The sequence below is a fragment of the Mobula hypostoma genome, chromosome 8, assembly GCF_963921235.1.
Source record: "Mobula hypostoma chromosome 8, sMobHyp1.1, whole genome shotgun sequence".
NCBI classification, from domain to species: domain Eukaryota; kingdom Metazoa; phylum Chordata; class Chondrichthyes; order Myliobatiformes; family Myliobatidae; genus Mobula; species Mobula hypostoma.
Genome location: NC_086104.1, coordinates 148,890,219 through 148,902,080, shown reverse-complemented (window position 1 = coordinate 148,902,080; position 11,862 = coordinate 148,890,219). Strand labels below are relative to the sequence as shown.

General features: G+C 44.6%; 1 protein-coding gene across 1 annotated transcript in view; it reads left to right on the top strand.

Moving 5' to 3' along the window:
• Nucleotides 1-284: 284 nt before the first annotated feature.
• The window catches only part of ddx56 (DEAD (Asp-Glu-Ala-Asp) box helicase 56), a 29,957-nt gene continuing 18,379 nt past the window's right edge, over nt 285-11,862 (top strand). The window contains exons 1-6 of the mRNA XM_063055324.1: nt 285-363; nt 1,014-1,175; nt 2,960-3,114; nt 3,205-3,375; nt 9,748-9,838; nt 10,618-10,859. Of these exons, the coding sequence (XP_062911394.1) occupies nt 307-363; nt 1,014-1,175; nt 2,960-3,114; nt 3,205-3,375; nt 9,748-9,838; nt 10,618-10,859 (878 nt within the window). The 5' untranslated portion in view covers nt 285-306. The remainder of the gene's footprint in view (nt 364-1,013; nt 1,176-2,959; nt 3,115-3,204; nt 3,376-9,747; nt 9,839-10,617; nt 10,860-11,862) is intronic.

Sequence of the window (11,862 nt, the reverse complement as noted above, 5' to 3'; positions counted from 1 at the left end):
CGGGGATTGAATCCTGATCGCTGGCGATGTAAAGCGTTTACGCTAACTGCTACGCTACTGTGGCGCACAATGCAGACTCTACTGATAAATAATTCTATTTTTGGACGCCGAGGCTGTAATTTAAACGTTTTCTTGAGGAAAGAACCAAATCGAGTGGTCTTTAAACAATTACTTTGACCCGGAGCTGCTGAAGGCAGTCGGGCGCAGGCTGCAGTTACACTTTCCCACCACTGTGGGGCAGTGCGCAACGCTGAGTGCGAGTGAAGGTGAGAGGTGAAGGGGCACGTGACGTCATCCAACGTGAAGATGGCGACGGAGAGGCTGGAGTTCCACGAGATGGGTCTCGATGAGAGACTGATCGAGGTAACCGGTCAGGTCGGGGGACGGAGAGGGGCGAGGGGGATGGCGAGGAGGGAAGGGGAAGGAGAAGAGGGAGGGAGGGAAGAGAAAGAAGAAGAAGAGGAGGAGAAACAAGAGTTTTCATTGGGGTGAGAGCACAGGCCAAGGGAGAGGTTTGATTTTATGTGGATTTAGTTCTTTTTTTTCCCTTTTTGTTTTTCTCAGCCCTGCCTGTCACAGCGTAGGTGCTGGGGACACACACAATTCGTCTGCAGGGGCAGTGGCCAGGGATAACACGAGATCTGGGGTCAGATTGGTGAGGCGGGCAGTAAGGAAGCTTTGGACTTTGGAGGGGCACATCGGGAAGAGGTGGGAAGGGTGCTTGGAGAAAGAAGTTGAGCAGGTGGGGGCTTGATGAGAGAATGGTAGCAAAAGGTAGAAATTGTTTGAAAGAGGAGGGATATATTAATGTTGGGACGTTTATGGGCATGATATCCTGTGATGGGGTTGGAGAGGAGTGATAAGATGCCTGGTAGGTCAAGGGAGATGATGCTGGTGCAAAGGGAGCGGGGTTGAGAAGAGGCAAGGACACACAGGGGAGAGTTGAAAGCATTGTATTTATGACCAAATGTTGTGCAACCTTGTGTTTTTCCCACCCTCAAAAAAATACTTAGGCCATTGCCAAACTGAACTGGGCGCAGCCTACTCTAATTCAGGAAAAGGCCATTCCTCTGGCACTGGAGGGGAAAGATCTACTGGCCAGGGCACGCACTGGGTCTGGTAAAACTGCAGCCTATGCCATTCCCATCATCGAACATCTTCTCAACACTAAAAAGGTAATCTCTCCCACGTTTGTCCCATTTGCTCTTAAATAGTCTCTGTCTTTCAAGTTGAAGGGTCCGAATTTGTCTCTGTTCAGATTCTGATTTACCAACTGCACGTACAACGAAACATACTGAGAAGTGTGCTGTTTCCTTTAACAACCAGCACACCCAAGGATGTGCTGGGATCAGCCCACAAGTGTCACCGTATATTCTGGCGCCAACACGGCAAGGCCGTCAGAGCAACGCAAGCAACAACCTCAACGGAGCGGCGGGGGTGCAAGCCCGACTCAGCAGACGCGGCTCAACGGGGGATGGCGCAGCCGTGACAACAGGACCCGAGAGAGCTGGGACAGGCACGCCGGCCATAGCAGCTCTCTCTCGCGAGTGGAAGGCAAGGCAAAGCAAAAGAGACGGAGAGTTCTGTAAACCAGAGTGGCAGAGAGGTGCCACGGAGCCACACGTTGGCTTAGGTCACTAGAGCAAAAGGAAGGGGAGCTCTTTTCCCACTCATCCTAATACAGCCCAGTATGACCAATTTAATGTGTGTTTCCTAGGCGCGCTCCTTTGAAGCATTGGGTCAAATTCCAGACAAGTACACAGGCAATGAGTTGTCTTTGGATAGAAAAGGAAGTGCAACTGCACTTGGCTGTTTTATGATTTGCATTCTCCCACTCTGGAGATTGCTGGGCGTTACCTCAGCAACTGTGTGGGGAGTGGAGTAGCATGACTCCTCAGTGTCAAGTTTGGCTGGCGGCTTTGTAGCGTAGCAGTTAACGCAATGCTTTACGTCAGCCAGCCATGAGATCAGAGTTCGATTCCCATCGCTGCCTGTAAGGAGTCTGCATGTTCTCCACGCGATCGCGTGCATTACCTCCGACTTCTGCAGTTTCCTCCCATGTTCTAAAGGTGGACGGTTAGGGTGGTGAGTTGTGCGCACGCCACGTTGACGCCAGAAGTCTGTGACACTTGTGGGCTGCCCAGCACAATTTTTGCTGATTTGATTTGATACAAATGATGCATTTCACTGTATATTTTGATGTACGTGTCAGAAATAAACACTATTTAAGGTTATTCTGAATTTTGTGCATGATCACAGTGTATAAATTTCTCACTCTGTGTAATATTCTTGCTGGTGAGGCACTGCTGAATCCACTTGCTGCCATGGGGAAGCTGATTAATAACAGTGTGGATGGACAGGATATAAACACGAAGTCAGCAGATGCTGAAAATCCAAAGCAACACACACACAAAATGCTGGAGGAACTCAGCAGGGCTGGCAGCATCTGTGGAAATAAGTAAACAGTTGACGTTTCAGGCTGATTCCCTTCTTCAGGAGTGAGAAGGAAGGTGGGGTGGGGGGAATTGCCAGAATTAAAAGGTGGGGGGAGGGGCTGGAGGCTAGCCAGAAGTTGATAGGTAAAGCCAAGTAGGTGGGAAGATCAAGGGCTGGAGATGAAGGAATCTGAGAGGAGAGAGGACCATCAGAGAAAGGAAAGGAGGAGGGGACATGGGGGAAGTAATAGCAGGTGAGAAGTGTTAAAAGGTCAGATGGGGAACTGATGGGGTGTAGTTTGTTTACTGGAAGGAGAACTCTATATTCATACCGTCAGGAATGAAAATAGATTATGAGGTATTGAATATAAAAGATGTTACTCCTCTGCCCTGAAATAGGTCTCATTTTGGCATATGGAGGTCATGGGTCAACATGTCAGACAGGAGCCGATTTGTATTTGACTGGAGTATCAGTGATGTTTGTGACAGAGCTGGACTTTTTTTAACCCTGTGTCTCTCCTCAGTCCACTTGCGAGCAGGCGGTGCGAGCCCTTGTGTTGGTCCCCACGAAGGAGCTGGGTCAGCAAGTGCAGCAAATGATCCGACAACTGACGGCCTATTGCACGTGGGACGTTCGAGTGGCTGACGTCTCGGGGCAGGCAGATATATCAGCACAGAGGTAGAAGAAAAATGAGTGTTTGTCTGTGAGGACTTCCTCCAGTTTGTACCTTGTCGCGTGGCCCTTTTCAATACCGGTTCTCTCTTTCAGGCCCATATTAATGGAGAAGCCTGATATAGTCATTGGCACCCCCTCCCGTGTTCTGCTGCACGTGGAACAGCACACGCTGAGTCTTTGTACCTCCCTGGAAATGGTTGTGATCGATGAGGCAGACCTACTCTTCTCATTTGGGTTTGAAAATGACCTGAAGAACCTTCTGGGGTAAGAAAATAATTGAGTTTTTTTTAATCTTGACGGGATTTCTATTTATGTTGGTATATTTATCTGAAAATAGATTTATCTTTCAGTTTGCCCTTACAGATTACCTTCTTTGAATTATTGTTACACCTATTGACCTACAATGAACGTGTGTTTCTGTGCCATTGAGTAAGATCATCATCTTCATTATGTGCCGTGCCGTATGATGTAGATTGTTGTTGTTTTGTACGGCAGGTGGTTTTCTTTTCACACTTCCAGCTGGTTTTTTGACAAATGATGAAGTGTGGCCTGGAGGGGCAGACACGAGTCTGTCCTTTTGGGAGCCAGGGTTGGATCAATCTTGGTCTGGCATCTCGTCCACAGCTGTTCCAACATGGGTGGCCCTGAGTTGCTATGGCCTGATGAAATCCTTGAAGCACGCAAGCCTCTACACGATGTCAACATGTTGATCCAGGTTGTGGAAGTGTGGTGTAGGTGATCATCGTCCATCCATGACCATGATTGTTCTTGGCAAATTTTTCTATGGAAGTGTCATTGCCTTCTTCTGCGCAGTGCCTTTACAGCGATGCGTGACCCCAGTCATTTTCAACACCCTTTAGAGATTGAAGCAACACACATAAAATGCTGGAAGAGCTCAGCAGGCCAGGTAGCATCTGTGGAAAAGAGTAAGCAGTTGATGTTTCACCCCGAGACCCATCATTAGGACTCGCGCCTTACTCTTCAGTGATCGTCTGCCTGGCGTCAGTGGTCACATAACCAGGACTTGTGATATGCACCAGCTGCTCATATGACCATCCATCACCTGCTCCCATGGCTTCATGTGACCCTGATCGGTGGGGAAGGGGCCAAGCAGGTGCTACACATTGCCCAAGGGTGACCGGCAGGTTAGTAGAGGGAAGGAGCGCCTTACACCTCCTTTGGTGGAGACACATCTCCACCCCGCCACACATCGGTAAGATCACGTCATCCATAAGTATATTGAAGTAATAAAGATGAAAAGCGAATACAGAATATATCGTAGTTGCAGCTACGGAGAAGGTGCAGGTAAAGAAATAAATTTCAAGTAAATAAATAATCTGCAAGGGGCCCTGGCGAGGTAGTTTGCAAGAATAAGAGTTTATCTTATAAGAATAGAAGCTGTCCTGGATTAAGATTTACTTCCCACATGTACATTGAAGCACATCGTTTGCATTAACAACAAACACACCCGAGGATGTGTTGGGGGCAGCCTGCACGTGCCACCATACATCCTGCATGTGAATCTGCAAGTCAAGGCCCAAAGTGCTCCTAAAGTCAGCCACCCTGGAGGTCACGTCGGTCAAGGCCCGAAGGTCAAAATCCAAACTAGACCGAGTACTGGGGTCGAGACCCAGAGATCGGCGAAGTCTGGAGGTCAAAAGCCGGAAAGTCAACATGAATGGAGATAGAGACCCAAAGGCCGAGTCTGTGAGTCTTGAGAGTCCAGAGCCAAAGACTGGAGACCTGGAGGCAGCCTGACCTGGGGCTGGAGGACTGCCTGTGAGAGTGAGAGAGTGGGGGGTAGACTTGTTTTACTGTTAGTGTCTTAGTTAATTTTGTTCTTACTGCTGTATGTGTTGCTCTGCTGAAGATTGTGGGCAGGCGATGTGGAGTCTGGTGGTGGAAAGATTCTCCCACAGACGGTCTCCACCTGGAATATTCAGTCGCAAATTTATGACATTCAGCCGATTTAGGATGGGATTTATATAGGATTAGTGTCAGTGGGTGCTGACCAGCCCAGACCAGTTGTGCCGTACGACTGGCTCTATACGTGGAAAGAACATGCCAAGGTAACGCAAGAACTTCTGGTTAAAGGCCTGATACAGATAAAACGATTAACCTAATAATTTCAGAGCAGTCCACAACAAGTTATAAATGACAACTGTCTCTTATATATCGGGTCAAATCATCAGGTTCACTGACGACACAACAGTGGTTGGCCTCATCATCAACGATAAAAGACAGTGTACAGAGTGGTGGTAGAGCCACTTGTAGAATGGTGCGAGTACGACAAGAGTCTCAACATAGACGAGACTACAGGGATGATTCTGGACTTTAGGAAGATGCAGGCTGACCACTCCTCACTGCACGTAAATGGCTTTGTCTGTGGAGAGAGGAGCACCAGCTTTCTGGGAGTGCACATAATGGATGCTTTCACCAGGTCTCTCAACAGCACCTTGTTGGTCAAGAAAGCGCAAGCAGTGTCTCCACTGCCTGTGGAGATTGCCCCCAACTGCTCCAACCAATTTTTACAGGAGCACCGTCGAGAGTGTCCTGTCCAGTCGCATCACTGTCTGGTATGGGAGATGGAGGACTTCTGGCCGAAAGACCCGACAAAGGACTGCTGAGGGGATCTCTTCTGCTCTTCAGATATTTTTCAGCAGCGCTTCATATGCAGGGCCATTAGTATTGTCAAAGATCCCTTCCATCCTTCCCACCATCTCTTTGACCCCCTATAAACAGACAGGAGGCACCATGGCATTAGAACAAGGCCTGCTAGAATGGGAAACAGCTTCTTCCCCAAGCCTGTGAGACATCTGAACTCCTTGCCACCACCCAGCTCTCATCACTTATGAAAAGCCAGCCGCGTTATACTGTTTACTTTTTAACTTGTGTCTTAAGTGCATCTTGTGCTTAACTGTCAATCTTCTGGAATATATTTTATTATTTGTGGTAATATTACATTGTGTTGTGCACCTTGGCCAGGGGAATCTTGTGTCATTTGGCACTATACATGTATATGGTTGAATGCCAATAAACTTGAGCTGAACTTGACTTGAAGTCCAGAAATCATGGCCCATTGATTGGAGCTTGGATCTGCAAATCTCTGCGAGCCGGCTGGGGCAGTTGAAGGCCTAGTGTCTGCATTTCTGATTCCGAATCAGAGTCCACTGGAGGCTGAAGAAGACAGACTGTCTTGGGTTTAGAGGACTGTGGTGGGAGGGAGGAATGGGGGCTGGTTTTGAGGTTTTGGGGCTCGTGTTCTGCTTTGTTGTGGTGTGTGTTGTTTTGCCAAGCATTGTGGGCATTGCTATGTTGATGCCAGAGTGTGTGGTGACACGTGCAGCACACCCTCAGCTGTGTTGGAGTTGTAACGCAAATGTCGCATTTCACGGTTGCTTTGTTGTACGATAAGATGAGATCTTCCGATAAGGTGGTGGTGTGCTTGATCGCAGCAGCTTCTACGGGCTTGACCAAAGGTGTTACTGTCCTTTTTAAACTTGATTTTTTATGATTACAAGACCCTGCTGGACATTAAGAATTTAAAAGTACAGCAGCCCATCAGCGAGTTGCTGGTTAGCGGAGAGACGGAAGGAGCTGGGCTTGGTGCGGATTGTGCTGCTGCCTGCGGCAGAGAAGCGTCTGAGGAGTCAATGCGCGAAGGAGCTGTGCAGTCTGACAGCAATGATCGTCTGTCGCTTTTCTTGTGATCACAAGACCCTGTTGGTCATTATTAATGTGGAATTCAGCAAGTCGACTTTACTGGTTTATTGGCTGCTGCGTGGCCTCGGTTGTAGTGAGGACTAGGCGTCAGGCTGCGGTGTTGACTGTTTACAGCCGCCCGGGGAGAGGCATCAGAGTCTCACCTCCACTGGAGGTGGTGTGGCACAGCATCCAAGCTGGAGTCAGATGCTGTCCCCTAGTGTTCGCTCAGCAGAAAGCAAGTTGATTTGTGTTCAATTTTAGATTTCAGCAACATCCATGGACTCAGGTCTTGGACGATTTTTTTGTGTGACTATTTTATTGGTATCTCATATGTGCTTGCTATCATACGCTCTATATGTGGTTTTTCCTGTGTGTGAATGTTGGTACTGTGTTTTGCACTTTGGCCCTAGAGGAACACTGTTTCATTTGGCTGCTTTCATCGGTTTTCATGTATGGTTGAATGACAATTAAACTTGAACTTGATAAGTAAACTTGAATCTTGAATATAATGCCTTTAATGTGCTTTGCAGGATGTCTCAAAGTACTTTACAACTGTTGTGCGTTTTGTTTTGAGTGTTGTCACCTGTGTTGGGAATAGAGCAATGGTGTTTGTAAACAACTCTCAAATAGTAATGTGATAATGACCAAGTAAGCTTTCATTTTAATAATGAGTATGGAATAAATGTTTGCGAAGATGTCTGGCTCCATCTACTGGTGCACTTCCGCATTGTGTCATCAAATTCTTTTCTTTCTTTTTCAATCTTTTTATTAATTTCAAAATACAGAAACAGAACATAGCCATAATACAAATAGAAGGAGATGTATTGTTACATTTTAAAAAATTAATTGCAAAACCAAATAGTGGAAATTAACAAAGCTCCCAAACATGTAGAACTAACCACGGATAATACAAAAAAAAACTGGAAAAAAAAGAAAAAGAAAAAAAACAAAACAAAAAAAAACCCATTCCCAAATAAAAACAAAATTAATCAACTAACCTAAAAGACTTGGGCAAAACTAACAACTTAAAAATGGAAAAGAAGAAAACCTTAGTGTCGACGACTCCAATCCCCTCCAACAACAGTACAGAGAGATAAAACAAGTTTGGAAATGATCAAATTACATCAAATGAAAATGCTGAATGAATGGCCTCATCAAATTCTTTATGACTGACTGACTGAACACTGCCTCTCTTAACTTCTCCCTAAGGCCATGCCTTCATCAGTTCCACCTTCCCGGGGATAGAAGTCTGAATTTTTGTGCTCATTGTCAGCATAGTTTTCCGAAAGGAATATCTTTCCTGACAAATCTGTTGGAATTGTTTGAGGAAATAATAGGCAAGATTGACAGAGAAGTGTCAGTAAATGTTATTTACTTGGATTTTCAGAAGATCTTTGACAAGGTGCTGTGCATGAGGCTGCTAAGCAAGGCGGAGGCTCAGGAAAGATGGCAGCATAGATGGAAGATTGGCTGACTGGCAGAAGGCAAAGAATGTGGGGACCTTTTCTGTTCGGTTGCTGGTGACTAGTGTGGATCTGCAGGGGTTGGGGTTGGATCTGGTTCTTTCACGATAAAGGTTAATGATCTGGGTGATGGAATGGATGGTTTTGTGCCCATGTTCGAGGATGATACAAAGATGGATGGAGAGACAGGTAATGTTGAGGAAGCAGAGGGCCTACAGAAGAACATGCAGAATAGGAGAATGGGCAAAGACATTGCAGGTTGAACACAGTGTAGGGAATGTATGGTGATGCACTTTTTTAGCAGGTATAAAGGTGCAGATAATTTTCTATAAGGGGAGAAAATTCAGAAATTGAAGGTGCAAAGGACTTGGGAGTCCTCATGTAGGATTCCCTAACGGTTAACTTGCAGTTGGAGTTGGTGGTAAGGAAGGCAAACACAATGTTAGCATTCATTTCGAGAAGACTGGAATATAAAAGCAAAGATGCAGTGCTGAAGCTTTATAATGTCTTGGGGCATTTGAGTCCCATAATCTAAGAAAGGATGTGTTGGCATTGGAGTTGGTCCATAGGAGGTTTATGAGAATGATCCTGGGAATGAGAGGGTTAATGTATGAAGTGTGTTTGGCTGGGTACCGGATTGTAGGAGCAAACTGAAAGATCACAAAGACTTGGTGTTCAAAATAACAGGTGATTTATTTTAAAAAAAACTGGTGTGCACACCAGGAGACCAGTCAAAGATGATTTAGCTGAGCATGAATTTGGTACAGCTTTTACATTCTCAGTTGATGAGCTTGTCAATAAGACTGCATTTTGATAACAGAACGATGACTATAGGAAGACTTAATTAAGTAACAGACTAGGTCCTGGTTACAGAATAAAATTATTATCCTTGGGTCTAACGGTAAATCCAGTTTTCTACTACAACAATGGGTGCATGACCTATGGACTCATTTTCAAGGATTCTCCATCTTATATTCTCAATATTCATTGCTAAATTACTTTATTTCTTTCTATTTGTAGTTGCACAGTTTGTTGTGTTTTGCACACTGGTTGAATGTCCAGTTGTTGCGGTCTTTCATTGATTCTATTAATGGTTATTATTCTATTATGGATTTATGGAGTATGCACACAAGGAAATGTATCTCGGTTGTATATGGTGACATTTACTTTGATAATAAATTTATTTTGAACACTGTAACAAAATTAATGAAGTTCTGGAAACTTGCATGTTGTCACTGCTGCATTCCATGGCTGTACTTCTAGGCTTTGTCTGTGTTTCCCTGTTAACCATATTAGCACAATCCACATCCCTATTTACTAGTTATCAGCCCTCATTATTGTTTCTCCTACAACATGGACCTTCGATATGTTTTCAAGTCATTAGTGTTAGAGAAGATGTGACATGTAACCCCCAGGCAGTGTGGACTATGGAATTTATACCTGTCTGGTTTATTCTCACTTCTTGCAGACACCTTCCGAAGATTTATCAGGCATTCTTGATGTCGGCCACATTTAATGAAGACGTTCAGGCACTGAGAGAGCTGGTACTTCATAACCCGGTAAGAATTCTATAAACTACTTGGCCATCTTGTTGGCCTTGTTTCAGTGGTGGTAATACGGATGACCCAGAATTTCAGATATGTGAAGTTCACTTCCACACTCAGATCTGGTGTATGCTGTCTGCTTTTTTGGATGAACAGTAGAGATTCCATTGGTCTCTTATGAAGGGGAAGAGCTGGGTGTTAGTTAGGACAGTTTCACTTGGCCTTAAGGCAGTTTGATGTTGAATATTGAACCATTTAGCAGCCATCTCTACCTATTTTTGGAGCTTTACGTGTTAGAAAGTCTTTGTGAGGTGTCCTGAGAATTTGAACAATTCTTACAAATATAAATGGTTCCTCTTGGACACAGACTGTGCAATCGGAATCAGTCATTTATTCACGAATAAGCAAGCAAATTATATTCTCTCCATTGGCATCTGGCTATCAGGCTTCGTAATTGATGTGAATAACTTCAATTAACTGATTCTATAACATACAGACTCTTTATAACTCATGTTCTCAATATTATTTTATTTGTAGTTTTCCTTTTGCACATTGGTTGTTTGTCAATCTTTGTCTTGCATAGTTTTCCATAGATTATATTTCTTTTCCTGTAGATGCTTGCAAGAAAATTAATCTCCAAGTAGTATATAGTAGCACATTTTTACTTCGATAGTAAGTTTATTTTGACTATTTTGACTCTTGTCTACTCTTGGTTAAATTCATCACATTTGTAAGGTGACAAAGTTAGACTGTGGCTGTGCTGTGTTGCTGTAATGTCATCTTATATCCTTTAGGTGGTTCTGAAGCTTCAGGAGTCTCAACTTCCAGACAGCTCCCAACTGACTCAGTACCGCATAAATTGTGAGGAGGAAGAGAAGTTCCTGCTGATCTACACGTTACTCAAACTTTCCCTTATCCGAGGCAAGACTATTATTTTTGTGAACTCTATTGACAAATGTTACCGGCTGAAGTTATTCCTGGAGCAGTTCAGCATCGCCTCCTGTGTCCTAAACTCAGAGCTACCAATCCACTCCAGGTACAGCTTCACTTGTTCTTTTTCACAACGCATCTCTTTTTTTTTCCCTTCTACCTTTGCTTTCCTGATTCCAACCAGGGCGTCCGGATTACGTTTCGATAGGGGAAGGGGAGTAATGTCATTTGTATACACAGAAGAGTAAAAAATTAAATTAGCTTTGAATGCCTTAGTTCCTGCACTGTTCTATCATATTAGGATCTGAGTCATAGCACTGTCAGATATAGTGTGTCATGGTTTGATGTGGGGAAGAGTATAAGATGTAGAACTAGCAGCCATTCAGCCCCTTAAGGTTGTTCTGCCACTCTATAGATCATAACTGATTATTTAACTCAACGTGCTTTCTTGCCCAATCCTCGTATACCTTGATTGCCTCAGATCACAAGGACATCCCTTTAGAATAGAGTTGAGAAATTTCTTTAGCCAGAGAGTAGTGAATCTGTGGAATTCGTTGCCATCGATGGATGTGGATAGCAAGTCATCGTGTATATTTAAAGCAGAGCTTTACAGATCCTTTATTGTCAAAGGTTACAGGGAAAAGGCAGGGGAATGGGGTTGAGAGGGATAATAAATCAGCCATAATGGAATGGCAGAGCAGACTTGATGAGTTGATTGACCCAATTCTGCTCCTGCGTCTTGTGGTCGTATGATCGCACCAATATCCAGGAATCTGTCAGTTTCAGTCTTGAAAGTTGAACCTCTGACCCTACAATCTCCTATCACCAGAATGTGGGGCATCTGACCCCACTATCTTCCCTCCATCAGAGGGCGTGGCAACTGGCCCTTCAGTCTCCCTTCCCAAAAGGGCATGAAAAGCAATAGAAACCTGCAGATGTTGGAAATCCAGAATAAAAATGCAAGTGCTGCTGATGACTGATCATGGATCAGAAATATTTGTTTTATTCTCCCCAGGTGCTGCATGACCTGCTGGGAATCTCCAGCTCATTTGATTTTTATCCAATAATCAGAGGATCCAAGACTCTTTCCACTGTGCTGTGGTTAGAGC